At 40.9% G+C, this 27,519-nt stretch overlaps 1 protein-coding gene across 3 annotated transcripts; it reads left to right on the forward strand.

Moving 5' to 3' along the window:
* The first annotated feature begins 1,510 nt into the window (after positions 1-1,510).
* NADK2 (NAD kinase 2, mitochondrial) lies at positions 1,511-26,749 on the forward strand. Of its 3 annotated transcripts, none has more exons than XM_079994957.1 (12): positions 1,511-2,089; positions 10,790-10,878; positions 13,118-13,206; positions 13,648-13,729; positions 14,728-14,811; positions 17,370-17,506; positions 17,861-17,939; positions 19,605-19,748; positions 21,115-21,170; positions 21,267-21,320; positions 21,683-21,806; positions 22,998-26,749. In XM_079994957.1, exons 1-12 carry the CDS (start codon positions 1,646-1,648, stop codon positions 23,134-23,136), a joined length of 1,521 nt encoding a protein of 506 aa, XP_079851083.1. In that variant the 5' UTR covers positions 1,511-1,645; the 3' UTR covers positions 23,137-26,749. The 3 variants fall into 3 exon arrangements, with proteins under 3 accessions (XP_079851083.1, XP_079851084.1, XP_079851085.1); XM_079994958.1 differs by having other exon boundaries at positions 1,512-2,089; positions 19,653-19,748; XM_079994959.1 differs by lacking the exons at positions 1,511-2,089; positions 10,790-10,878 and having other exon boundaries at positions 13,118-13,216.
* Positions 26,750-27,519: the final 770 nt, after the last annotated feature.

Genomic DNA, 27,519 nt, shown 5'->3' on the forward strand with positions numbered 1-27,519 from the left:
TGAGCAAATGACCTATGGCATACATTTCTCTTTGCTCCAGAATGTTGGCAGACTCTCTTTTTATCACTGTAACTATGGCAAGTTACAGCTTCAATTTGTTCTGGCCTTTCAGATTGTAAAGTGGCATTTTTCATCCAGCCCGGATTTAGTCACCTTTTAAATCACCGGCAGGGCTGTTGAATGTGTGCTTTGTTTATAGCATGGAAGATATAATTAAACCGAACACATTTTCTGGATTGTAGCCACAATGTTTTTTTTATTTAAAATCAAAGCAGATTTCCATCATGCATCTCTCACAATTTTTATATTACAGGTAGGTAGCCGTGTTGGTCTGCCGTAGTAGAAACAAAATTTTTAAAAAATCCTTCCAGTAGCACCTAGTTGGGTCTCTAAGGTGCTACTGGAATGAATTTTTATATTGTAAAAATAGCTCTTAGGTAGGAAATGTACAGTGCTAATAAACTGAGTACTTGGCTGTTGCTTATGATAAAGGTATACTTTTATTGTGTCTGGAAATATATGTCCATGGGATTAAAAAAAAAAAAGCCAAAACGAGTTTTGTACCCTGTTCCTGCAAGTAACTCATGGTTCCACACACGCTTGCGCACCATCAGCCAATTTGTGTGATAGCACTGCTGGCTCCAACGACCTAGATTTTGCATGGCCTCCAAACTCTTAACAGCCCACCCACCCTAGGCTTGGTGTCTTTCAGTGATCCTTAATGTCGGCCCCTGGTTTTCAGGGCTGGGAGGGATTTGCTCCAATCACAATTGGCTCTGGGTTGTGAGAATCTCCCTTTCTTTCAGTGAACAGCCTCCCTTCTCCGTGTGCGAAGCCCTGCAGAGCTGCTGCCAGTCCGTGCATGCAATACTGTACTGAGTTAGATGATAGACCAAGAGAGATCAATACTTTGTATAAAGGCGGCAGCTTCCTGCAGGAAGGTGGAACCGGCCGCTTTCGCCTCTCCCAATCTTCCCCGCTTTATCCTTTTCCTAACTGCGGAACGTTCTCCCCCGGGCACCGGCGCGCTCTGGGAAAGGGCATTTCCTATTGGTCAAGAGCGGCGGGAGGCGCTCGAGCCCGTTTCGTGCCTCGCGCGGCTATAACGTCCCACAGAGGAGCGAGCAACCAATGGGCGTTTTCTGGATTGGGCGACGGCTGCGCAGGCGCAGAAAGCGAGTCGACGTCGAAGGCCCGTATTGGACCGGCCGGGCTTTAGAACGCGTGGGAGCGCGGTGTTTTACTTCTGTGGCAAAAAAGGGGAGGGGGGAGAGAGAGAGAGAGAGAGAGAGAGAGAGAGAGAGCGCTCGCGGCGCCTGCGCACAGTGTCCTTTCCCTCCCGCTCACCAAGCCCCCCTCCCCTTTACGCCTGCGAGGGTCGGAGCGCTCACGTCGGATGCGTCCGTGCGTCAGGCGGCGCGCGCTGAGCAGGAGGGGGCGGGGCTGTGCGTGCGTGCCTGTGTGTTGCTTTGCCTCACCCCGCCCCCCCCCCCGCCACTTTCCCGAGCGCGCGCGCGCGCCGCGCTGTTGTGGCGCAAAAACCTGAGGCGAGGGAAGGTCGGCGCTCTGTCCCTTCGCCTGCCTCGCGGCTGTGGTGGTTGTGGCGGCCGCGGCGGCTCCAGCAGGAACCCCGCGAGCCCGGGCTATGACCTGCCTCCCGAGCTACCTGAGCGGCGGCAGTCCCTCCGCCGCCCTCCGCGCCTTGCTCAAGCCTTCCCGGAGGCACCAGCCGCCTACCCCGCCGCCGCCTCACAGCCACCTCGCCTTAGCGCCCAGCGCAGCCCGCCTGGCCGCCTCGGTGGCTTCAGCCGCCGCCGCCGCCTTCGCCGCGTCCGGGCTCCCCGCTCAGCCGTTAGCGCTGGCGGGGCGAGGGTCTTCGCCGCCGCCGCCGCCGCCGCCTCCGTCCGCCCCTTCTGCCTCGCAGCGCTGCCTGAGCTCGGATGCTTCCTCGGAGCTCCCTTCGCGGTCGGGAAGCGGCGTCGGGTTCCGCCCGGCCCGGGTGGTGGTGGTGGCCAAGACGACCCGCTACGAGTTCGAGCAGCAGCGGTACCGGTACGCGGGGCTCTCCGAGGAGGACCTCAAGCAGCTGGTGAGTGGAGGTGCTCGGGGGTCGCGTGTTTAAATCTCCCCTTTCGGCCTGCAAATGGGCCGAGATCGTAGAATGGCAGAGTTGGAAGGGAACACTGGGGGTCATCTAGTCCAACCCCCTGCAATGCAGTTGGCCCTTAAGGGGATCGAACCGGCAACCTTGGCGTTATCAGCACCACACACGCACCAACTGAGGTGGGCGACCACCTGGCATAGCTTTCAACTTTTAACTTTTCTTGCGAGGAATCCTATTCAGAATAAGGGAAGTTCCCTTAAAAAAGGGAAACGTTGACAGCTGTGTCAACCGTTATGGCCTTGACTTCCACGGGTGGGAGAAATGCAGGCTATGTATGTGCTGAAAGCGAAAAAGTTGGGAAGAGGTTGTGTCCATACAAGAAAAAGAGGCCATAGATACAAACAGATGTAGCACGTGCTTTCATTGAGCAAGCCCACTTAACTGCATCTGCTTGAATATGGGTTTAGTGCACAAAAGTTTATACCACAATAAGTCTTGGTGTTTGCAGTCCAGTAGGCAGCCTCATCTTTGTGCATGTATAAGCCAGACCTCCCACCCGTGGAAGTCAAGGCCATAACCGTTGACATAGCTGTCAACGTTTCATGTATAAGCCAGACCTTGGGACGCAGGTGGCGCTGTGGGTTAAAGCCTCAGCGCCTAGGACTTGCCGATCGAAAGGTCGGCAGTTCGAATCCCTGCGGCGGGGTGCGCTCCCGCTGCTCAGTCCCAGCGCCTGCCAACCTAGCAGTTCGAAAGCACCTCCGGGTGCAAGTAGATAAATAGGGACCGCTTACCAGCGGGAAGGTAAACGGCGTTTCCGTGTGCGGCTGTGGCTCGCCAGAGCAGCGATGTCACGCTGGCCATGTGACCCGGAAGTGTCTCCGGACAGCGCTGGCCCCTGGCCTCTTAAGTGAGATGGGCGCACAATCTCAGAGTCTGTCAAGACTGGCCCGTACGGGCAGGGGTACCTTTACCTTTACCTTTTTAAGCCAGACCTTGACATGAACACACGCTCTTTCTCTGATAACAAGGTAAGTTAGCACAGGGAGGTGACCGTAGGAGGCAGATACCATACTTAACACCTCAAACAACACCCAATCAACAACTGTTTTATGGTTTGTAGTAGTGGCAATTTGTCAAGCTGGTGTGTGGCTGGGGAGGAGTTCCTTTTTAGTAACAGTATTTGGTGATTGCCTGTTTATTCTACCTACCAACTCAGTATGAAAGAAGCATAAATGTAACGGGGACCACCCAAACTGACTCCCTCCTTATTATAGTGACTGTGTAGTATCAACAGGTATAATTTGAATGAAGCCATCTTCTACTACATCCAGAATGGGAAAGCTGTGGCCCTCCAAATTTGTTGAATTCCAGCTCCATCTGCTCCAACCAGTATGGTCAGATTGTAGTTCAGCAACATCTGAAAGGACACAAGTTCCAGAGCCATGATCTATATGCTTACCATAAATCAGTTTAACTTGAGAAACAAATAAAAATGTGTCTGCCCATTAAGTGTACAAGAATTTGGCAGAGAACACTTTTGGGATGAGTGGTTCAGAGTTCAAATTCCTAACTACCAAAACAATTTGGAGTACCACTCTTGCACCTTTTCCAAGAAGTTCGGGGAGGGCCAAACTTATACAGTCATACCTCGGGTTGAAGTTGCTTTAGGTTGAGCGCTTTCGGGTTGTGCTCTGCGGCGACCTGGAAGTAATGGAATGCATTACTTCCGGGTTTCACCGCTCGCACATGCACAGACTGTCAAAATGACGTCACACGCATGTGCGGAAGTGGCAAATCGTGGCACGTGCAGTCGCAGGTTGCGTTCGCTTCAGGATGCGAACGGGGCTCCAGAATGGATCCCGTTCACATCCTGAGGTACCACTGCATTTGGATATGGTTGCCCATCTTTTCCCCCCTTACAACTTTTTTGGAGGGCATGTGTACAACTGGGGCAGAAAATGAGTTAATATGGAAAAGACCTCATCCTTTTGTTCCTGGTTTTATCTACTCAAGGCTGCATCTGAGGGTTAATAAAACAAAAGAACAAAAAATGACCACAGAATATTAACACTTGTGCAGTTTGGCCTTATGCTGCCATCTATTATTTGGTTAATTGCATACAGATTTATTTATTCCAAGGATATTGTCAACTGTCAGTATTCACAACATTATGATAGTACATCAGCTATTTGCTCTTTGATGCATCTAATAACTTTTACTACTAAGAAAATAGGTGTTTTATCTGGCCAGTGCTTGGGCTTCGAAAGATCAAGACTTTAATACAGAATCACTTGATTAAGGAAGTGGCAGTTATACATGTTTCCACACCCACAGGTTCACATGGCAGTGACTGCTAACACAGATTCATCATGATTATTTACTCTTCAGGAAAGTACCATCTATTTTGGCAGCACTCAGCCCCAGACCAACTACCTAACTTGCAGCCATGTGAGGCTAAAATTATTGGCTCTGAAGGGAAGGCAAGTTTAATGAACTGTTGCATTCTCCTGATGTGTGTATTTCACCCTTCTGCCTTAAATATATACTTTGAGGCTATAAAAGAGATAATTGATCACATAAGTATAGTATATGTAATAAATACATTTACTACCTCATGCCATCTCAGCACACCTCCTCTATAGCAGTCATAGACTACTGTATGCTGCTGACAAAGATTCATTCCACCCACGCAAAATTATATCACAGGCCAGATTCACTATGTTGTTAGCCAGTAATCTGATAATTCCAGCTATATTATCTATAAAGACACAGCTGTTCATCCTGTTTTTTTCCTGATTGACCCACTTTCTGTCTTGCTTCCCCTTTTCATCTAAAGTATTATGTCCTTTCTTTTGTACAGTGAGTCTGTGAGCAGGGCACGAATTATTTTAACAATTTTAGGCACTTTAACAATGATCAGATTGCTAGGGGGAAGGTGGGGTTTACATGTTAGGAAAAGAAATTGAGAGCAGCTTGGTTCATGTCAGTATGCAGAATGAGCTATCAAACTGCTCTAGAGACTCTGTATTCATGAAACTTCCAGCAGTGTCAGCGAGGCTTCCTGGTTCATTCTTTATGAAATATATATTGTTATGACCATTAGGTTTTCTAAATAATATCTTCTGATCAGAATGGATAAAAATGAAGGCTTAAAAATAATAGCTTGTTAGAATTAAATCATAATATGCTAAACTATTATCATATCTCAACACTGAATCAGTGGCCCTCTATTAGGGTTAAAGTGTGCTTTTCTAAGTATCTGAAGAAGCATGGTCAAGCATGATAAACGTCACATAACTAGTCATATACTTTAGCAATGGTTCTCAGGCTCCCCTCCCCCCCCACGGACCATTTGGAAATTGCTGAGAGTCTTTGCAGACCACTTAATGATTTCCCCCTTCCCTGTCTGTTGTAGCAATTGTAATGCACTATGCTAGATGCTGGATGATTTTAATTGTACTTTTACAGACATACTGCAGACCACCTGCACGAAGCTTCGCTGTTTGGGGACTCTTGTACTACACTGTGGACTTGATACTGGGAGCACTAGGATCCAGCCCTTTATTCCCAGGAAACGGCATCCTGTATAATAGGCTAATGCACACTGTTTATAATTAAGTGTGTAAATGTATACACATTTATCTGTCTTTAATAGGCCTAACTTATTTTTTCCTCCTCCCTCCTAATGCTTTCCCCTTTGTGTCTTGTGTTTTACATTCTAAGCCTGGGAACACAGACTGTCTTATCCGTGTGATACTTTTTAAATGAACAGCAGAATCAAAATGTTTAACAAACATGCATAGGATTGCGGAGGTTCATACGCAGTGCCCACCTCGGTGAACAGGCATTTTGTCATATAAAACTGTTCTGCCACGTCATTTGCTAGCAGCTTCTACTGCTTTGAAATTGGAAATTTTAGGTTTTCCAGTTGCTTGACTACTGCCTTTCTGTGAGCTTCAAAACAATTTGTTTCTACAAAATAAGTGGCTTGCTATAGAGCAGTACTCTCACACAGTCATCAGTTACTGGCTGCTATGGAGCCAAGGACTGGCTTCTTTGTAGGAAATATGGTGCCATTAAGCTTGCTCTTGTCAGTCTAGTCTTGCTCTGCTTTTGAGATGGCAGCAGAGGGGATTGTGGTGGCAGCCCTTTAAAGTAGTATAACTCCTCAAATTCTATTCTCTTCAGAGGCTGCCTTGGCTTTGGAAACAGTAGTTCTTAATCAGTGGTATTCATTCTGCTCTGATTCTGCCAGTTGGCAAAATCTCTTAGGCTTTCTTTTCCCACAGCCTTAGAAATTCTCTTACTGATGTGAAACACTTTTGTATATTCAGTTCCCAGCAAAGTAGATACAAAAGTAACTTCTTTGAACACTGTTGTAGTCTTCTTTGCATTATCTTATGAAATGTTTGCCGTATTCATTGTTCTCAGTGGTTTTCTCTTTACATATTTTCCTTATCTTGCATCATACTAACAGAGAAGCACAGAGTTTTTCTTCCTACCTTGCATGTTCCTCATACAATTTCTTAGCCAATTTCGTAGGGGTGTATTTGTTATTTTGTGATGTACTTCTCTTAATGCTTAGCCTCTCAACTGGTTATTGTCAAACATTTCAGTTTTTCTTATTCTAATCATCCCTATCCTTCAATGGACTGTTCTGCTTTGAGGGGTTGCAAGTACCTGGCTTTGTGGCTGTTCAAAAACTTGTTTGAAGCATTTCAAAAAAATTTTTAAAGCACTCTCCCAGCCCTTCTAAATAAACTTTTAGGTGGGAAGGGCTTGCGGTTTTTTTTGCTTGATATATTGGCCAGCCAATCAGTACTGTAAATTGGACTGCAAATCCCATCCTGGTAAGAAGTTCATATATGTAGTGCAAACATAGTGAGTGTGCTTCCATAGCATATTCACCACTGATATTTTTGGTATTTTGATGTATCCCAGAATATCACAGGCTTTTTGCTCTTAAGTTACCTTAGTTCAGTTCTTTGCATATATTGTGATTGGTTTTTTACATTGTGCCCTTTTATCTTGTTAACTTTGCTCAAATAATGTTGCAGACGCAGACCTAATAAGCAAAGAAAAAAGGTGATTTTAAAAAATACGTCTGGAGTCTACACTATGCAAAAGAACAGAGGCTCCATATTTTATTTTATTTGTCTTGGCATGTAGCATCGCTGTAAACTAATATTTTAAAATCTTTGCTAACCTTGCTGATTTGGTTTCTTGCAAATTTTCCACTTGTGTCCCTACTTGAGCATCTTAAAAGCAGAACATGATAGGATAGATTACAGAAAGATTGGAACTCTCTTATAGATCTTTCCTTTCTGGAGTTTGTTTCTGCCAGGACATTCTTAACACTGTGAGTTTACTTTGGTTTGGACATACGCAGTTCATGAAAAAGATTGTGATAATGAGTGTTTACATTGTCTTCTGACAGGACAATCCAACGTTCAGGCTCTTTGAAGACATCATTTTCAAGTGAAGCAATATTTTCACTGAACAAAATTCATTTCATTGTGTGGTTTGTTTGAGAAACTGACCTCTGAAATGACAATCTTTGGAATCTTTGACGTACATGAATTGACTTGATCTTCAAACTATTGTCATGGCAACTCTCTTTAAACAAAGGTGCTGTACCCAAGGTTGTGGAATGTCCTGCCATGTGATGCCCAAAATCTTCCTGACGCAGTGCATTTGGAAGGCACTGAGGCATTGCTCCTGGCGGGTGTAAGTTGTCCACAGCAGCTGGCTCAGCACGCAAGCCTGGTAGACCATCTTGGTATTGGTCATTAGCATCACATTATCACACACCCTTTTTTGTTCAGAATTTTTATGGTCACTAAAATTCTTTTTTAAAACAATTGAGAATGTTGTTGTTTTTTTATAACATTTTACTAATTTTCCAAAAATAAAAACAACAACAGTACAAATTGACTTCCCTCTAGTCCCTTCCTTGGTTCTGTTATTTATCAACATAGTTTCATTGTCAATTTTGCCATTTCAGCATATTCCTTTAATTTAACTTGCCAATCTTCTTTAGTTGGGACGAAAACAATTGAGAATGTAATGTAGTATGTGTTTTACTTCTGTTGGGGTATTCCTGTGGAAGGATTAATTTAGAGATTGGTTCATTTAGTTACATGGTTCCATTTCATTCTCGCCTTGTTTATACAACTCGCTGCTATGTGGCTTTTTGCTCATCTCCCCACTGAGTATAGTGTGATACATTTGCTGGATTTTTAGAGAACATAGATGTGCCATGAAGGAAACAGGTGGTTCTGTTCCTGTCTTTTCAGTTTAGTTCCTGCCCTGGCGTTCATTGTACTCTGTTGCATGTTATACTCTAATGAACACTTACAGAGCTAAGACAAAATTAAGTGGCAGCTTTTCATCCACCTTCCCACAGATCTATGTGCTGTCACTATATGTTTGTAACATGTACAGCTTGTATGTTAAGGATATAACTTACTTTAAACATGCAGTATTGAGAGAATTCGGACAAAATTCTCAGTTTATTCAAGCAAGTATTTGTAAGTAGATTGAAACCTGCTGAGAATTGCAATCAAGTAAACAGGCTGGCAGGCCAAAATTCTGAAGGCTAAGGAGAATTACAATGAAGTGTGCTCACAAAAGATGGTGACGTTCGTAAAAACGAATTTAGGCATATTTTGTTTCCCTCTTATGTAAGCTCAGTGACTTACCGTATTTTTCGCCCCATAGGATGCACTTTTCCCCCTCCAAAAATGAAGGGGAAATGTGTGTGCGTCCTATGGGGCGAATGCAGGCTTTCGCTGAAGCCTGGAGAGCGAGAGGCATCGGTGCGCACCGACCCCTCTCGCTCTCCAGGCTTCAGGAAGCTATCCGCAAGCCTTGCAAGCCCGGTGGGAGTTCCCGCGGGCTCACAAGGCTTGCTGGCAGCAGCCTGCAGACCCGGCGAGTGTCTGCAAGCCTCGCGCGCCCGGCAGGAGCTCCCGCCGAGCGCGCAAGGCTTGGGGCGGCAGCCTGTTGCCCGAAGCACAGGGAACCCTCTGGAGGGCTCCCCGTGCTTCGGGCGAGTGTCTGCAAGCCTTGCGCGCCCGGCAGGAGCTCCCGCCGGGCGCGCGAGGCTTGGGGCGGCAGCATGCCGCCCGAAGCACGCGGAGCCCTCCGGAGGGTGCCCCGTGCTTCGGGCAGGCGTGTGCAAGGCTTGGGGCGGCAGCCGCGGCTGGGGGGGGGAAATAATTTTTTTAAATTCATTCCCCACCCCAAAAAATGAGGTGCGTCCTATGGGCCGGTGCGCCCTATAGGACGAAAAATACGGTACTTGATTTTATTTTATATTTTGTTTTGGATGACACTCAGTGGCACATGAACAGACTTCCTCTTTCCTCCATACATGCTCCTCCAAAATCTGCTCCAGAAGGATGGTGGCTTTTCTGGAGCTGATTTTTCAGGTGCTCAGAATGCTGCAGCGGAGGAGAAAAAGAAGAAGTCATGTTGTGCAAACAGAAATCATTTGTGCAATCTTGCAGGTATCACTGGATGTTTCTCTTTTTTTATTCTTCGATGCATGTGAAACTCCTAACTTTCTACAAGTTTTCTCCCTACTCTCTACAAGTTTTCTTAAGCATTTAGTGGTTTAATTGCTGATGTTTTCCTTATTTTTGATCATTTTGTCACTTTGGGCACTTTTCTAAGAGTTATACTGGGATAAAAATTTACTTAAATATTTTTTTGTGTATATTCAGTGGTCCCCAGAAAGGCTTGCCAGTGGTGGCCAGAAATTTAATTTTCTTACTAGAGGACAAAGACCTCAAAATACACAACCACAGGAGTAAGAACTTTTTAAAAGTTGGCAATATTATAGGTACACAGAGTGCCTCTTTCAGTATGGTGTCATCGTGCTTTTCGTGCAGTATCCTCTTTCCAGGTAGTAGATAGAGAAGTAACAAAGCCAAGCTTCTTTAGTGACTAGAAACAGTTGCCAGTCCGATGCTATAATGCACCATGACAGGAGATACTGCTCCTAATTTGTTCTAAACTGCTGCTCTCATTTCATCCCAATTCAGAACTCTTAGTAAAACTTATTTTAGGTTATATCTTATTATACAGTAGTTGATTGCAGCGTTTGAAATTCACCAGGCGCATTTTGTACCTGGCTATTGACCATTTGTGACCAAATGATCTGGAGGTGCATGCCTCGGATCTTGGCTGTTTTCACACACTAACAACACATCCTATATAATACTATTTGTTATATTTTATCTGCACAATCAGAATGAATTTCAGGAACCAAAAAGTCGTATTGAAAATGTCCCCAAATGGCAACTAGGCATTCCGTTTTGGCAACTATAACCCTGGTTTAAGGAGCCATTTTGCACCTAGCTCATATATTTGAGTTTCTAACACTGGTTGAATGGTATGTCAGAATGCATATGGCTGGTAGAATAGAATTGTATACTGGAACTTTTCATTAAAATGGTAGTGTTCCACATGCTTATATGCAGATTCTGAATTTTGAGCAACATTTAAATACTTTCTCGCTTGCTTGGTTTTAGAGAATAAACCATTTTCATGTTTCTGACAGTTCCAATTTTCCATAAATAAATTTAGTTTTTTCAAGCTTAGCTGTTTACATACTGTTTTCACATGCTTAGAAAATTACTGCCAACTTCATTAGATTTTGATTTTTGTCTTTCACAGCTTGCATTAAAAGGCTCTAACTACAGTGGACTACTGGAGCGACATCGGATTCATACAAAAAATGTGGAGCATGTAGTAGATAGTTTAAGGTAAGGGTATGTATCAATAATAATGATTATAATAAAAATAAATAATATAATAAATAATTTCAGAGAGCAGAGGTTCTAGGAGTTTGGCACATAATTCTAATGCCCAGTATATGAAATTATAATTACTCTGATCCAGTAAACCATGTTTATACATATTTGGGCTGGGCGATATCTGGTTTTCAACATCATGATATATCACCAGCTAAACTTCACAATATACCAATATATCACAATGTCTGAAAAAAGGATGGAGCTGTGTGGAGGCATTGGCAGGCTTCATGGTTTTTCCTGCATCATGGTTTTTGCTGGTGCCTGCTCTTTTGATTTGCTGCACCCTGCAGGAGGCAGGGGAGAGCTGAGCTGGCAGAGTTAATGGGTTGCAGGAGTTGAGAGAAGCATTGGCTGGCTTCACAGTTTTTCCCACATTGTGATTTTTGCATAGCACACATAAACACACACATCATGATTCACGATATATTCCCAGGTTAAAAAGTATGAAATTGATATCAAAATATGGACGGTTTGAGGTGATTTATCATCCAGCCCTAATACATATGAAGGGGACTGTATATATAAAAGAAAGGGAAAACTGACTCTTTGCTTCTATTTCTGTTAGCAGCCCTCTACATTCAGTTTCAGAAGTTTCTCGTAGTTCAGACAAGATAGTTGGGGCATTTTAGTTTAGAGAAAGGCATGTAGGAGGGGACATGATAATGATGTATAAACTTATGATAATGGTGTATAAAATTACACTTGGTGTGGATAAAATGGAGAGAGCAAAATTATTCTTTCCCCATAATACTAGAACTCAGGGACATATAGTGGAGCTGAATATTGGAAGATCCAGGATCAAAAAAAGAAAATACTTCACATAGCACATAGTTAAATCATGGAATTTGCTCCCACAATAGGTTGTGGTTGCCACCAACTTGAATAGCTTTATTTCTATTAATTTATCTAATCCTTTTTAAAAAGCCACCAGTGGATATATTCTACCCCTACTGTATTGCTTTGAATACCATTTTCTGGGAATCGCAGGAGGGGAGAGCGCTGTTGTACTGAGGTTCTGCTTGTGGTCTTCCCATGGCCATCTGTTTGGCTACTGTGAGAACAGAGTCCTGGACCAGAATAGCGTTAGGCTTGATTCCACAGGGCTCTTATTTTCTCTGTTGAAAAAGATGTACAAAGGTTATCTGTATACAGTTCTCTGCATACACAAGTGTCAGTGTGCATTCAAAGCTATTGTTTCATCATTTAACCAAACTGGACAACAGTAGGATATTGTTGAGTTTTTGACTGACCTTGTAATCAGTAGAACATAACCGGCAGTCTCACTTTTGAGTTAGTTTTCAATTGAACAACATAGTAACAACCACAAACTATTTTTGTTTGTTTTTTTCTTTCAACAATACACACACTCATTGATTGTCATAAAACCTCCAAGTGGTTTACACAAAAACCCCTACAATTACTAAAAGATGGTTAGAAGCAGGTGTTTAAAAAGCATTCAAAAGATAATTAAAGTCATCAATAATCTAACTACAATTTTAACTACAGTTTACACTACAGGTTTTGATATATATATGTGCAGGTTTTGCTGACACTAGGTTGAGCTCTTTCTGAATAACAGCCCAAAAACTTTTGATACATAATCCTGTGTTAGTACATCAGATTTAGCAGTGGAAGGTGATGAAAGGGAAGCATTATAGCAAAACCCCTTCTGTGTAAATCAAGAGAAGTTAGCCTGTTGGCCTTGAAGTTGTTGGTCTCCAACTCCCTTCAGCCACAGCAAGCATGGCTGATAGACAGGGAAGGTGGGATGTAGTCTATCAATATCTGGAGTGACACAAGCCAGCTGTTCCTGGTGTAAAATAATTAGAAGTTTTCAGGGAACTGGTAAGTAGAGTTTGATGCAAGTGATAGTTATCTTCCATGGGACTAATAATAATAATATTTTTTTATTTATACCCCGTCCATCTGGCTGGGTTGCCCTGGCCACTCTGGGCGGCTTCCAACACACATGAAAAATCATAATAAAACATCAAACATTAATAGTAACAATCAGATACTATATAAAAAGTCACAATAACCCAATATTCATACTTGTGGTGTGTTTTGCTTCCCTTTCCTGAGGTCATTATCAAAGTTATATAAACTAGCTTTTTAACTTGACAGTTTGCATTCCTTTTAAGCCCTTCAAACCTGACTAATAATCACTTGCATTTCCATAAATCTTCAGGAATGAGAAGATTGAGGTCCGACTTGTGAAGCGCAGAGAATATGATGAAGAGACAGTTCGGTGGGCAGATGCTGTTGTAGCAGCAGGAGGTATTAACTTGTGAGTGGGGATGGGTATTTTGAATTACAACAAACTTGCGGGAATAATTGTTTAGCAATATGAAGAATTGATCAGTTGGCTTATCAATAAATAAGTCTTAACCTGAACTACCAGAGTAAAGTTGATTTAGTGTCAACACACGCAGGGGTCTGGAATGTAACCCTTGCACAAAACACTCATTGCCTGTGTACAAATTATGAAACATTCTGTAGAGGTTGTTACCTAGGCTTTGTGCACCTGTTTTTCTTTTTCTTCAAAGGTATAATTTCCTTATGGCAAATTGAGTTCCGCATCAGAATCTATTTCCACTCTTAATTTTATACAATAATGGTTTAAAAGTTTGAGCACAAAATTCTCTGTACTTGATGCTTCCATTGGAATATTTAAATCTTATGTAAAAGTAATCTGATCTCAAACTATTTTTCATCTAGGTGATGGCACAATGCTTTTGGCAGCCAGTAAGGTGTTGGACCGGTTAAAACCAGTTATTGGAATAAACACAGACCCAGATAGGTGAGCCTAAGACTTACAGATACCTTGTCATATTGTAAACCGCATCATTAAAAGTCTAGTGGCCTGTGAGTGCCATGTGGGGCATTTTCTGTCATTGATATGCATACAGTGACTTCCTTTGCCAGTTTATTATGTACATTATTCACAGTTTTTCCTTATTTCTCACAAAATTGATTGCATATTTGTGACTTCTGCATGGGTATAAATGGTCAAAGTTAGGTAAGAGTAGCATGGACAGAAATTGAATTTTAACTATACTGTCCTGCTAATTTAGGATATATTTTAACTGGGCTATTGTGTAGTATGCTAACTATGACTGTAGATCAGGGATTGCCAGACTGGCGCCCACAGGTGCCATGGTGCCTGCAAAGGTCTCCATTGTTGTCCCCAGGCAGGGCCCTAGCTTTAAACCTCCTACAAAGAAAGTTATAAAGCAAAATGTGCAGGTACACTTCTAAGTGATTTCTGTAAAATGAGCAAGCCTGGCTGCTTCTGCCTGTCAGTGCTTTTAGCGAATGAGTGAAGTCAGAGCAGTGATTGATAAATGAGTTGTTTAGAAAGCCCACAATATGAATCCTTGGGACCCTAAGGAGCTGCTGTTTCCCCCTCCCATTTAACACACTTTCCCTGCTTATTTTCTAGGCAGAATTTCAACAGGTTAATCCTTTTCTCGTGTGGAAACACAATTATGTGAAAGGCTTCACCATGCTTGTACACTCTCTAATTTAGCGTTATGCCCCCATGGCAGCCATTTTGTTGTTTTTAGTTACTTCAATACATGAAAAACAATTGTTGGAAAATAGATTGCCTAGGCATATCTTGCATAGAATGCTGTCTAAAAGTGAAAATTGCCCAGCTAGCTACAATAATGTAATCCAGTATTGTATTACTTATTCCCTTTTTTTAGAATGGGTGAGAGGGAACAGATCTTTGCCTGAAGGAGGTAACAGAATACTGTGATTTCATGCCTTATTCTCGCCTTGTTATGTTATATTCAGATCTGAAGGCCATTTGTGTTTACCTGTACGATATACACACTCATTTCCAGATGCCCTACAGAAACTCTATCGTGGTGAGTTCAGGTAGGTTAGAGCTTACGTATCTCTAGATAGTTGTTTTAAAGAAATGTAATGTTTTGTATTAATACAGCTATAGTAGACCTGAAGACTATTTGTTCCAGCTCTGCATCAATGTGGGAACCAATGTGTCCAAAACAGTACTTAGTGTGATTTGTGGAACAGTCACACATTTCCGTTTTATACAGAATGGCTTGGAACTGGGAGCACAGATTAAAGCCGAAGGAGTTATGCGGATGCAGATTTTTTTTTTAAAATGTTCAGATTCAAGGGGCCACTACACATCCCTAGAATTTATTGAGTCTGCAGTCCATATCAAAGTAGTGCAAAAACATTTATACTCAGCCAGGTCTTGGGCTGATTATTTTATTGTTTTTATCATTTTGTGTTTTTATGTTTTAAACCACTCTGTGATCTTTGAATGAAGGATGGTATATAAATTCAATTATAAATTAAAATGCATTTAAAACATAGAGTGTATACACTTATAGACCTTTCTGTACTAGTACTATAATACTGAATTTGGCCCAGTAGCAGATAAGCAGCAAGTGCAGATCTCACAGATAAGAACTCAGCTGGTAAGTGCCCAGCAGGATTATAGACAATACAGGTCACTGACAAATAAGAGGGAGCTATCAACACACTTAAAGGAAGCCCGGAATTAGCTAAAATACAAAAGAATTGGTGTGTGTGTGTGGTTTAAAACAGCAAGAACAGAAACCCTAAAACAGCCTAAGGAGGACTAAGCATGCTCAGTGATCACAGAATTCCAGGAATCTGTAAAGGCATGCGGGAGTGGAATGGAGCGTGGTGGAGGAGGACATGACTGGAATGCTGAACAGGTCCCTCTTGTAAATAGCTTTAAATGATAGTGAGTTCTTCTTCCCCTTTTCCAGTATTACAGCTCAGTTTGTTCAGGAGGATGGGAAAAGAAAGTGATCCTTCACTTTGTGGTGAGCACCTTGCTAGGCTACCAAGATTTCCTGGTTCACGTGCCTTCTGACAACCTGCATTGATGTTTGAGTGGTCTGGTTCATGTTGAGTTACATGGGAGGATATTCAATCCACTGGTGGAGGAAGAGGGGTGCAGGGGGAGCGCACCGCCCCCGGCAGCGCAATCCCGGTGGGGTGCCATCATGGCTGCCCTCCCGCCTGTGAGCAGCGTGCCATGCCCCCCGGGACGCGCGCCAGCCATGCCCCCGCCTGCTCTCCGACCCCCGGTGCCGGAGCATGAAACTCTGCCACTGATTCATTCCAATCTCTTGGAAACTCAGCTTTTAGTTATGCTGCGTGGACATATTTTAGGAGATCAGCTGAGTAAAACTATAGAGAGATATCTGACACTAATGATTTCATCATAGCTATTGCTGATCGGTGTGCAAGAATCAATACCCGGCAAGGCAAATTTTAGATGTTCATGTTTTGGAACATTTACTGTTGACACACACAATAATAGGCATTTAATTCTGAAGCATAAGATACTGCAGATATCTTTATAGCCAAGGATGGGAAACCTGTGGCCCTCCAAATGCTTCTGGACTCAAACTCCCTCAGCCCTAACCTACATGACCAGTAGCGAAGGCTGATGGGAATTGTAGCCTAGCAACGTTTGGAGGGACACAGATTTCTCATTAACTTTATACCAGTCATAATACCTTCATATAGAATGAATGGGATTGGGTTTTGTTTTTTATCAACTGGTTTCATATGTATAGCTTGAACACCACTACCATAAAACTGGTTAATTAAATAGGGTGACTTTCTGCAATGTGATCTTATAAATGAAGTTGGGACTTGTTTTTGTTTGATGTTACTAAGTTTTGTATGTAATGAAAATCAGTAAAGATAAATATTAAATTTAAAAATAACTTGATCAATAATGATAAATATTAATTTTTTTTAAAAAAAACTTTATTGTTGTGTACAATAAACAGAGGTAGAGATAAGTGATAACCTTTAGGTGATATTATCAGGGACTACCCAGGTTCTCTTTATACCTTTATATTCACCAAAAGAACTTCTCTGTTTCACCTAGGGGCAGAGGCAGAACTGAGTTACAACTAGTTGTTGATTTGAGAGATGGGGAACCCTCCATTTCAGGGTCAGGGAATTTCCAGCTTATGGGCCTAATTAGGCTGGACACTAGTCCTTATTTGGCTCACAAGACTTTCCCTCAGACTTTGCCCACATCTGACAACATACAAACTCCTGGTGGCTTTATAATAATAATAATAATAATAATAATAATAATAATAATAATCTTTATTGTCATTGCCCCCTCTCGGGGACAACGAAAATTACTTGGCTGCTCCATCCAGGGTTTGCTGACAGCTAGCCTGGGATCTCCTGCGCTAAAAAACCTAACCCCTGGAATAGTCTCCGTTGAATGTCTGATAACTTCCCCTACACTGTCTTGTAAGTTTTAGAGTTTAAAAGCTTACATTGTATTTTGTAACATTTTGGTTGGCCCAGTAAAGATTTTTTCTTGAACTATTGATTCATACAGAAAAATTGCCATACATTTCAGTTTGTTTGATTCTTGTGCTATTTTCTCCTTTTTAAAGATGGCAGTGGCGGCAACGAATCCGTTTATATCTTGAAGGGACTGGCATTAACCCTGTCCCTGTTGACTTGCATGAACAGCAGCTGAGTCAAGAACAGCACAGCAGGGCCCATGTTAATGGAAGATTTCAGGATCAAAGTGAGTATAGTTTCAATCCTAAAATATAATCCACTCACTGGTGTGCAATGATCTTTTGTTCAGTCTTGAGATGTGATGTTAATGCTAATCTCAAATATGTAAGAGAAACATGTTCAGAATAGAAGGTAACTTGTCGATTAAGTGCAAGGCCCTCTTCAATAAATGAATAGCCAGACTTTTGTACAATGAGTTCTTTCACATCAAGTGTGTACATCAAGAACCTCTTAATTTTGCTCCTGGTAGTCTTCCATATCTGTGTCTATTCACACAAACCTCTATAATAATCTTACCGTTTTGGTTTCTGGTGATGCTTATCCTGTTAGCCTGTCAGCACTGATTTGCCTATATTTGCAGGGTCTCAGATATCTGAACCACACCTCTTGCCAGTGAGATCATTAAATGAAGTCTTTATTGGAGAATCTCTCTCATCCAGGTATGCTAGAATCATAAGCATTTTTGTTTGGGACTGCTTGTAAACTTCAATATCCATTTTCCCCTTCTGTGTGTGTAATAATATATGCAAATTATTCAGACTTAATTACTGGATCCAAATTATACATTTCTGCAATTTCCCAAATCTGTGAGAAAGCAGCATAGTTCTACATATATATTTTCCTATCATGTTTCAAGAGGACTTATTTGGACACACAAATTTGACTTTGGATTCTTTTCCGGCATGTAGTGTATCATCTTGCATATCAAGCATATGTTATTGAAGTTCTGATCTTCATTGTTTATCACTGACTCCAACCATTTTTTGTAACTGGCTCAAACTGTAAAACAACCTGAAGGGTTATCTAATAGTACACTAACTATTTATCACCCCCCCATTTCCACAGTGTATGACAAGACCTCTCTGCATGTTACTGTCTAAAGCATATAACACCTTGTATGTAATTAGTAAAAATGGGGAAATGATTTTTAATCATAGTGTTCAAAACTGTGACCTATTTCTCTTAACTGCTGACACTTTTTCATCTTTCAGTTCTTCCTTGCTTCATGCTTCCTAACACAGTATGTTTTATGTAGGAAAGGAGAATTGAAGCTTGCTGCTTCCCCTCCCCCCAAAAAAATATTAAGCAGAAGGGCATGGAAGATTGTGGAGATCATTCCTTTTCCCTTGCTGGAAGGGATTAAGCATGGGAGCAATACTACCAGTTCCATCTAATAATGGGGATTATTGAAGAGTTTTGAATGAGCAGGCCCATAAGTGTTTTGTGAGTTGAGAATTTGAGGTGTGTGGAGATGACTGAATGATGATCATGGAATGGGATTGCTTGGTCAAGTGATGGATGAAAAGGTGAATGTTAGGCATGGTAGACATTTTATATTTTATGGGGTGTAAATTTGGGAAGTGTAGTAGGGAAGTGTGGTAGAAATATCTGTTTAGATGCCAAATTGAGTATTAGGTTGTTGGTAGCCAGTTTGATGCTCTTCAGATTCTGTTGGGACTACAGCTCCCCTCATCTCTGACCATAAGCAACGCTTGCTGGGTCTGCTGGGAGTCATTGCCTAACAATATGTGGAAGACATCATGTTGACTAGCCTTGGTTTAAGTAAAATGAATAGTTTGGAAAAGCAAAACTGGGGGTGGAGAACCCATGCTCCACTAGAAGTGTCTGGATTCTAGCTCCCATCCGCTCCAGCCATCATAGTGGAGAAAACTGATGGGAGCTGTAGCCCAGCAGTATTTGGAGGGTCAGAGGTATACAAGTTGCAGGCACAAATTCTATTACTTGCAGTTCAGTCTTAAAATTCCTTTTTGATTTCGATGGCACATACATATGGGTAGAAATTACTAAAGCTGTGTGCACTAATGCTGCAGTGTGGGAAATACTTATACCCTGTCCTATTAACTACAGATGAACCCACAGAATTAAGGTAGAAAATTCTAAAAGGCTTTCAAAATGGCTTGCTATCTTACTAACAATTTGCTGTATTTTTGAAAATTGATGAAAACTTACCAATTACAAATCAACCTTCTTGCTTCATTAAAGAACTGCTGTACTAAATTTAATGTGAAATTTTCAGCCATGTTTGAAATTGCCCTTTTAGATTGGTACATGCCTGATGTGGGGCTGTGTTCTGTCTTATTCAGGGTGAACTATAAGTCCTGCAAACCCAGTTTTAAATTCTCCCTTCATAGGGCCTCTTACTATGAAATATCAGTTGATGGTGGTCCATGGGAGAAACAAAAGAGCTCAGGTCTCAACATATGCACTGGAACAGGATCAAAAGCCTGGTAAGTTTGGTGTAGCCTTAAAATGTTAGTTCTTTGGCTTTTCCAATAGGAGTAATGAGTAAACACATTTTCATAGAAGATTGTTGTACCACCTTGAAGAAATTGAAAACTAGCTCATGAAATGATCAAGTACACTTGAGTTCTATCAAGCTGCAATTCTATACAAACTTGCCTGGAAATTAGATCCATTAAATCCAATGAATCTTAATTTTGAGTTGGCATGTATTGTGTTGAGTTGTTTGGCTTCTGGGTGCCAAGCAGGTTTTTTTTTTCTTTGCAAAGGATGCAACTTCCCCATGCTAAATTGTGGCTTCTTTTGAAATTCCAGCTTCCAAAGCACTTTGTTAATGCAGGACTGGTGGCTACTGTTGTTAGGGAAACAGAAAATGGGATGGTGGTAATTTTAAAAATGGGTATCCAAAGTTATGTGATTCATTAAATTGTGGTTTTAGTCTCTAAATTCTGTAATAATGTTAGAGTGTGCTACATGTGTAGACAAATAACCAATTTGAATGCTAATACATGGTACACCTCTGGGACTGTAGTTCTTCAAAATTAAGGTGAGGATGATTGAATGCTCCCCATGCAACCTAGCAGTTTGAAAGCATGTCCAAGTGCAAGTAGATAAATAGGTACCACTCCGGCGGGAAGATAAACGGCGTTTCTGTGCGCTGCTCAAATTCCTGTTGGGTTGATACTTTCCAGTGTTTAAGAGATTTCAAGTTTAGGGTTTTTTTGAAGTCAGAAGTTGTAGTAAGGGGTTGAAAGGAAATGTTAGTGTTGCTTCCAGTTGACATAAAATCTGTTCCATTGAGGTTATGCAAGTATTTTTTCTCTCCTGCTTTTCAGCTAGAAATTGGCTCCCAGTTTTTAAAATCCTCTACATTTAAGACAATAGAGAATGCTAGAGAAAGGTTTGGGAAGTCTCCCAGCTGGAGCTAGTCCAGGTCCTTAAGAAGTACCTTCTTCCACATAAATACTTCCTGTATCTGAATATTCTGTTCAGAAGCCCTACTCCATGTGTCCCTGCCAAGTGAAAGGAAGCAGGTGGCAACTGGGGAGAAGATCTTCTCCATGGTAGCATCCTAGCTACATTATAGCCTCCAAGAGGGGTCACCTGGCACTTCATCTGTGATCTTTTCAGTGTCAGATGAAGGGCTTTAAAAACAACTTTTAATCTGACCTGCTAATGATTTTATTTATTTATTTTACTGGCACAAAGCTTTTTGGACAGTAAAATTCAGTTTTTGCTGCATTTTAAATGTATCCTAATATTATTCAGTAAGCTACCCAAAGAACATTTGTTGGTGGGCAGCCATATAAAAATACTGTATAATAAAATCCTTGTTTTTATTTCTGTTTGTAGGTCTTTTAATATCAACAAGGTAGCAAATCAGGCTGTGGAAGAAATCCTTAAGATTGGTGAGTTACCAGCACCATAACTATTGACCAGCAAATGCAAAAGATAATTGTATCTAATAGAAGAATTGTGTCTAATTCTTCCTTTTTTTTCAACAGCTAAAAGTTATGAGAGCTTAAGGCTTCCATTGAACAAGGAACTTGTACAGAAAGGTATATTTGACTTTATCATAGTTTCTGAGCTTATGGGCAATATGTTTCCTTTTAACTTTTGCACAGGACTTTGTTTTTCAGAATTGTAGAAATGGACATTATATTATGTATTTAGCTTTCACATCTAATGTTACTCAGTTCTTCGATAGGACAGGCTAGCAGTTTTTTAAATCCTCATAATTAGAGTGAAAATAGAATATGCAGGCAAATATATTTTCACAAATCTTTCAGAATAGGAGTGTAAGTCATTTGTTATTTAAAAAACAAAAGTCTAGCCATTAAAAGCTCAGCTGATTTGAGAACTTACTATTTATTGCTTCACACACGTGCAGAAGCTAATTATCTAATTTGTGTGCTTTCAGTAACAAATGGATATAATGAATCACTACTGTATAGTCCAGAGGAACCCAAGATGTTTTTTAGTATACGAGAACCTATTTCAAACCGCGTTTTTTCAAGTAGTCGACAACGGGGTTTTGCTTCAAAGTAAGTATTGACTGCAGGTGTTTGGTTTAAATTCAAGATTGTGACAAAATATGTAACTACAGTTTTTCAGAGAATAGGAATCCTACTTTCAATCCTGTGATTGAAATGGATTTTTTATTTCATTTTACCATATCATAATCATGGTTCCCAGTTTGACTGACGCTGCTATCCAGTAAGCATCAAGGTGACCCATTGCATCTTTGAAATCGTGAGGAATAAATACTGTTTTAAAAGTTAAATCTAGAGTTTCCTTAACTCATAGTATACCATTCCATGGATCTTTCCTTCCTAATGGTGTTGGCCAGATCTTGTCTTGCTGCATCTATGGAGAAGGCCATTTTAGAGTGGGTAGCTCTGCCTAGCAAGTCTAAAGGCAGGGCTGTTAACATTAGCTTTATCCTATAATCTTGCCTCCCCCCCCAAAAAAAAATATTTTTGCCAGTATTATCTTTCCTTCATTTTAGCTTAGCTATAGAGAAGCAGAAAATACCTTCCTGGTGTTTCTGATGAATAGTTTTTACACCAGGGTTCCCTCCCCTCATCCAAAACACAGAATAGTAATTATATTATTAGATATTAATATGGTTTAATGTTTTAAAGCAGGGATGGGAAGCCTGTGGCCCTCCAGATGTTGTTAGTCTCCTATCAATCCCAGCCAGCATGGCGTGATCTTACTTTGCATTAGTTCAGAGGGACTTTCAGTCTGCAGGTTTAATACTGTTGCTCATCCCAAATGCATGTACATGTATGTGAACCAGTCATGAATCCCTCAACGGTTGGAAGCTTTACTTAATACTGCTTTCCTTTCTATACATCCTGAAGCATTAAGCTTTTCAACAGCCCCCCCCCCCAAAAAAAGTTTAAAGATAAGTTATTAGGAACAAATGCACATTTGTGGAATACGATTCTGACATAGTATCTGTATTTTGCTGTTGGTTAAATTGGGCAGCTGAGTAGGTGTCATTTGACAGATGAGATCTTAAAACTAGCATACCAGTAAATGGATTTTCATTTTTAATTGGTTAAGTAGGTATGACCTGATTTTACTTCCAACAGTGTAGAGATTAATAGTGATAAAATTACTCAAGCATGATTTTTGTAAAATAGTGTATTCCTTCTAGCTCCCATTGTAAATGAAACTGTTTGCTTGATTTGTAGGTCTGTAGTAGTGTTCTTTACATGTATTTTCAGAGTTTGCATTCGCTCTCGTTGCTGGGATGCCTGTATGGTTGTAGATGGAGGAACTTCATTTGAATTTAATGATGGAGCAATAGCGTCAATATTGATCAATACAGAAGATGCACTGCGTACTGTTTTGCTAGACGAATGAAGACAAAGTTTGAACTACTCAAAATTCAAAGAAGGGATGCTGCCTGATTTCAGATGTGAAACTTGCTCTTTCATATAGACAGACATTGGGAAGCAACAATTGAAACTGCTTTTCATTCCTTTTGGATGAGTAATTCTTGGAAAACCAGTGTTTGTGAAGCCAGCAAAATCGTGACTCTTTAAAATCTTAATGAATCTGGCATGATACTTTAAAACCTAAGACAAGGCTTGGAACAAATTGGTGTTAATAAACTGTACAGTTCTGTAGTAGCTATCTAGTACTGATTCTGCAAAATGCCTTGATTCCCCCCTCCCCCATATGTATTTCATTGGTTTCTAAAAGCAATTATGTTAAAAGTAATTAAGCAAAAAGGTTAGGTCAGTTTTTGAATTTAGCTACCCAAAAGTAACCCTTTTGTATACACCCAAGAATTTTACTTTTCTGATTGGTCATGTTTGATTGTAATGGTTTCCATTGCTTTAGTTTTTCTACAGTTCAGTACCATAAACCCAGCATCTTGTGTCTAAGCTTCCCAACCTCACCAGTTTGATGTTGTGCCTACTTTCTATATGAGGAACCTATGGCTTTCCAGATGTTGCTGGACTGCAACTTCCATCAGCCCTGGCTGGGACCAGCAACATCTGGAGGGCCACAGGTTGTCCACCTGTTCAATAGCAAGAATAAAACTCACTTGATATTATCCCCACTACCTGTTGAAAATCTGGCTTGCCAACAGTTTCAGCTGTGTTTTGAAAAATGTGTTATGGTAGAAAGCATATAGTAATGATTTTTGGCACTCGGTCTTGAACTTCCATTTATTTAATTCGGCACTGTCTGGGTTCCTGATTGGGCCTCTAAGTTATGACCCAGGAGAAGACCAGAAGGGAGAAGTTCCTGTGGTCCATGCTGAAGCCCTGTTTTTGCTGGGGGAAGAGCGTGAGCAATGTCATAGCCAAGTGACAAGGCAAATTACAAAGCCTCCCAGCCATGTCAGAAGGATGCTTTTCTGCCATCCCTTCCCGCACAAATAAGTCCCCTGCTTACCAGGGCTAATTAGTGAAAATACATACCATTCCTTTTTAAAATGCAGTTTGTAAGACACTGAATGCTTTATGAAATGGGTACAACGGGGGGGACGGGGACGGACTCCATTTGTGCATTGAGGAAATACTTGGACATTTTGAAAAGTACTCATTTTTCAATGCAGCCTGTATTCAGTGTTTTTTTAAAGGTACATGATTGTGACCAATTTGAGCAAATTTCACATTGCTGGAACTCATGTTCTTTTGCTATGTAGATAAGGCATTACAAACCATAGAACTGTGACTTAGAGCTGACTACTCACCATTGTTTCTTTGAACTAGCCATATGATTATCTGCAAACACGGTATTCAGTAGTGTGTTGTGTAGTTTATTGGTTGATGCTACTAAACCCATGCACAGTGCAGTTTTTTGAGAATACTGCCCAATGCATTCACTGTTTACATTTTAAATAGTGGTAATGAACCCTCGGCGTGAGTCAGGTAAATGATGAGGCCTGTTTAAAGTACACAATAAGAAGTTCAAATAACCTTATGTCTTCAGAACATAACATCAAAAGTTAAAATTCAGAAGCAGTTTTGAAAAGATGGTGTAAGTCTATTTTACAAGGCCACCTTTTAAGAAAAGAAAAAGTGAAGCCATTATACTAGCTCCTTAAACTGCACTGTGAAGAACTTAATAGAGTCTTGAAAGCTCCCACTTAAAATATGCATTGTACAAAATTTCCCATCAGTCAAAGTATCCAGTGATCTGTATTGGTACAGCTGGGGCTTTACAGGTTGTTTGGAAATGTAGTGGGTCCACTGAATTCAGTGGAACCTGCTTCCAGGTAAATCAATTTAAGATGAGGAATAGTAACCACAGAATGTGAAAAGGTGCTGTAATAATTTGAAATGGAGAAAGCTGTGAAATTCGTCCACCGAGATTGCAACTGTTTTATGAACTTCTCAATCTAAATTTTTTAAATGACTAAACTTGGAGCATGATCAACCCACACCATGGGGCTAATGCCTGTACTTGAAAAATTCTGATAAGTCTCACCAGAGCCTTCCCCCACATATGCACATACCCCATGTTTCCTGTGTTCTGTCCCACTGCCAATACACATAAAGTGAAGGGATGGGGAAGCAGGGCTGTGTGGGGATTCTGTACCCATGAGGCAAATAGATCATGGCTCTCAAAATAAAATACTCTATTATCTTCTACTGTGCCAAAGTGATGAAGTCTTTAAAGTGTTTTATATAAAGACAAGTACTTAGGCAAGAAGCTTACAAAGTTGTAAGCAAGGGAAATTGCTTACTCAAACCTATTAGCCAAAAACAATAGTTTAAATGTAATGCAGACCTTCAAACGGAAAAAAGATCAAATGATAGCTGTCCTTCAGGGTGATCTGAAATGTGAATTTGCACAGATGACAAAATAAAATACTATACTATTATTGCACATTTGAAGTGTTCCTGGGTGCCCTCTACTGGTCTTGGTTTGTGACAGGCAAGCATTGTACTAGTTTTTTGAGTGTCTGTGTCAAACATTTATAAAATCATAAGGTGTGGGGTTTTTTGTTTTGTTTTAGTGAGCTTATTGGGGGTTTACCCTGAACTTTATCAACCACTCCTCTTTCAGCCAACCCCCTCCCTAAGCCAAAAAAAATCATTATTATGGGGAGTGGGGATAGTAGCCATTGAAAAGGTACCTGTGGACTTGAGAATGTGGCGGCAGATTATGCTTAGAGCATTTCCTGCTACAAATCATGGGCACTTTCCTGTGTGCGTGGAGGTGCTTTTTGACCTCTTCTCTCCCCTCTAGTTTAAAAAAGAAATCTTTGGAAAGGAGTGCTGCGTGGTATAAGATCAGAAGTAGGACATGAGCCACAATTTGTGTTGAGCCTTGCTTGAAAGAGACTGTACTTTGTGCTAGCGCCACCCTTCCAAATGTTTGCTTGTGAAGTGGATCCACTTACTTTGTTCTGATGACTAGATGCAACAAATCTGGTTCCAAGAAATGGGGAAATACAGGTTACAGTACAGGCTCATCTGTTTCTTCCCCCACCCCCCTTTTGCCCTGCAAAGTAGGATATAGCATGTGAAAGCGGTGTGGGCAGTTGTGGTGTTGGTCCCCTGTTGGACTGCTCTAATTATAACCACCATGGCTATATTTGGTGTGATTAAAAAATACACACACACAAAAATCCAGATCAATCACAGGTCTCACAGCTTAACATGTATTTTGGCTCTAATGGGAACAGGGGGTGAAGAATGTTCATAAAAACAAGACAATCTTTAGAAAGACAATTCAAGCTATTTAAAGACGTATTTCTATATAAATTGTTTGGTGTTAAGGGAGCTGATAAGGCAATTTTATATGTGAAATGTGTGCAAGTATGAAAGCCAACCTATCCCCTCCTAAAATGGTCTAATTCTAGCATCCTGGACTAAAGTGTTCCTGTTAATATTTTAACCAGGATTCCGTATATTACTAAAAAGAAAGGTGTTGATATTTGGTGTTACTGAGAAATAATGTATGAGGTGGATAGCAATTAATGTAATAAAGGTGAGCTGGTGTTTTGGAAGTATTTTATGTGTCTCTGATGCTTGAATACCACTTCAGATGTAAATCTCCAATACTTGTTAGACAGTGTTCTTGGCCATATAGATATAGATACAGATGTAGATATAGATAGAATACTGTCCTTCATCTGTAAATTTCAGAGCAGTTCACATGAAAATACAAGGTAAAAACACAAACCTATGCAGTTCCTTATGAATCCCAATAGCACTGTCTTAAATGTGAAAGTTGCTTTTACTACTGAAATTATGTACTTGTCAGTGCTACTAGTGGGGGGGAAACCACCCCTATAGTGATTCTTCATCAATTGTCAGTATAAAGTATACAATTAAAAGTATTCTACACAGATTGGTCTAGATTGGGGAGAACAAATAGATCTTAAAGAAAATGCTAACACTGCCCACTGCTTTTCAGTTTTACCTCCCACATCTTCGTTATTCATTTTGGAGGCAGGGAAAGAGAGCAGCCACATATCTGTGCAATTGTGGAAGATTTTTTCTTCTATGATGTGATGTTCAACTGCCATCACTGAACACTGACTAAGATTTAAATAGCCCCAGTGTATCTGTGAATTTAGGAAACAGATAAACACATTCTGAGGAATTATAAAGCATATGAAGAGTGAACACAGCACTAACTCCTCTCTCTTAAGAAAGAAGAGCAGTAGTGTTGGCTATTTGACAGCTATTGTACTTCAAAGGATGAGTGAGGAGTGAGCAACATAAATCTCAGTGGTGCTTTGAATAAGAGTTCAGCTAAATGCCTTATTCCAAGCAC

Source organism: Podarcis cretensis (genome assembly GCF_951804945.1).
Source record: "Podarcis cretensis genome assembly, chromosome: 11".
In the NCBI taxonomy this organism is placed as follows: Eukaryota; Metazoa; Chordata; class Lepidosauria; order Squamata; family Lacertidae; genus Podarcis; species Podarcis cretensis.

What these genes read in the sequence shown, in the direction of transcription:
- NADK2 (XM_079994957.1), top strand. Translation starts at nt 1,646, where the DNA reads ATGACCTGCCTCCCGAGCTACCTGAGCGGCGGCAGTCCCTCCGCCGCC. An exon ending in ATAAACACAGACCCAGATAG is followed by an intron (nt 13,730 to 14,727) that starts GTGAGCCTAAGA and finishes TGTTATATTCAG; the next exon opens with ATCTGAAGGCCATTTGTGTT. An exon ending in GGAACAGGATCAAAAGCCTG is followed by an intron (nt 19,749 to 21,114) that starts GTAAGTTTGGTG and finishes TTCTGTTTGTAG; the next exon opens with GTCTTTTAATATCAACAAGG.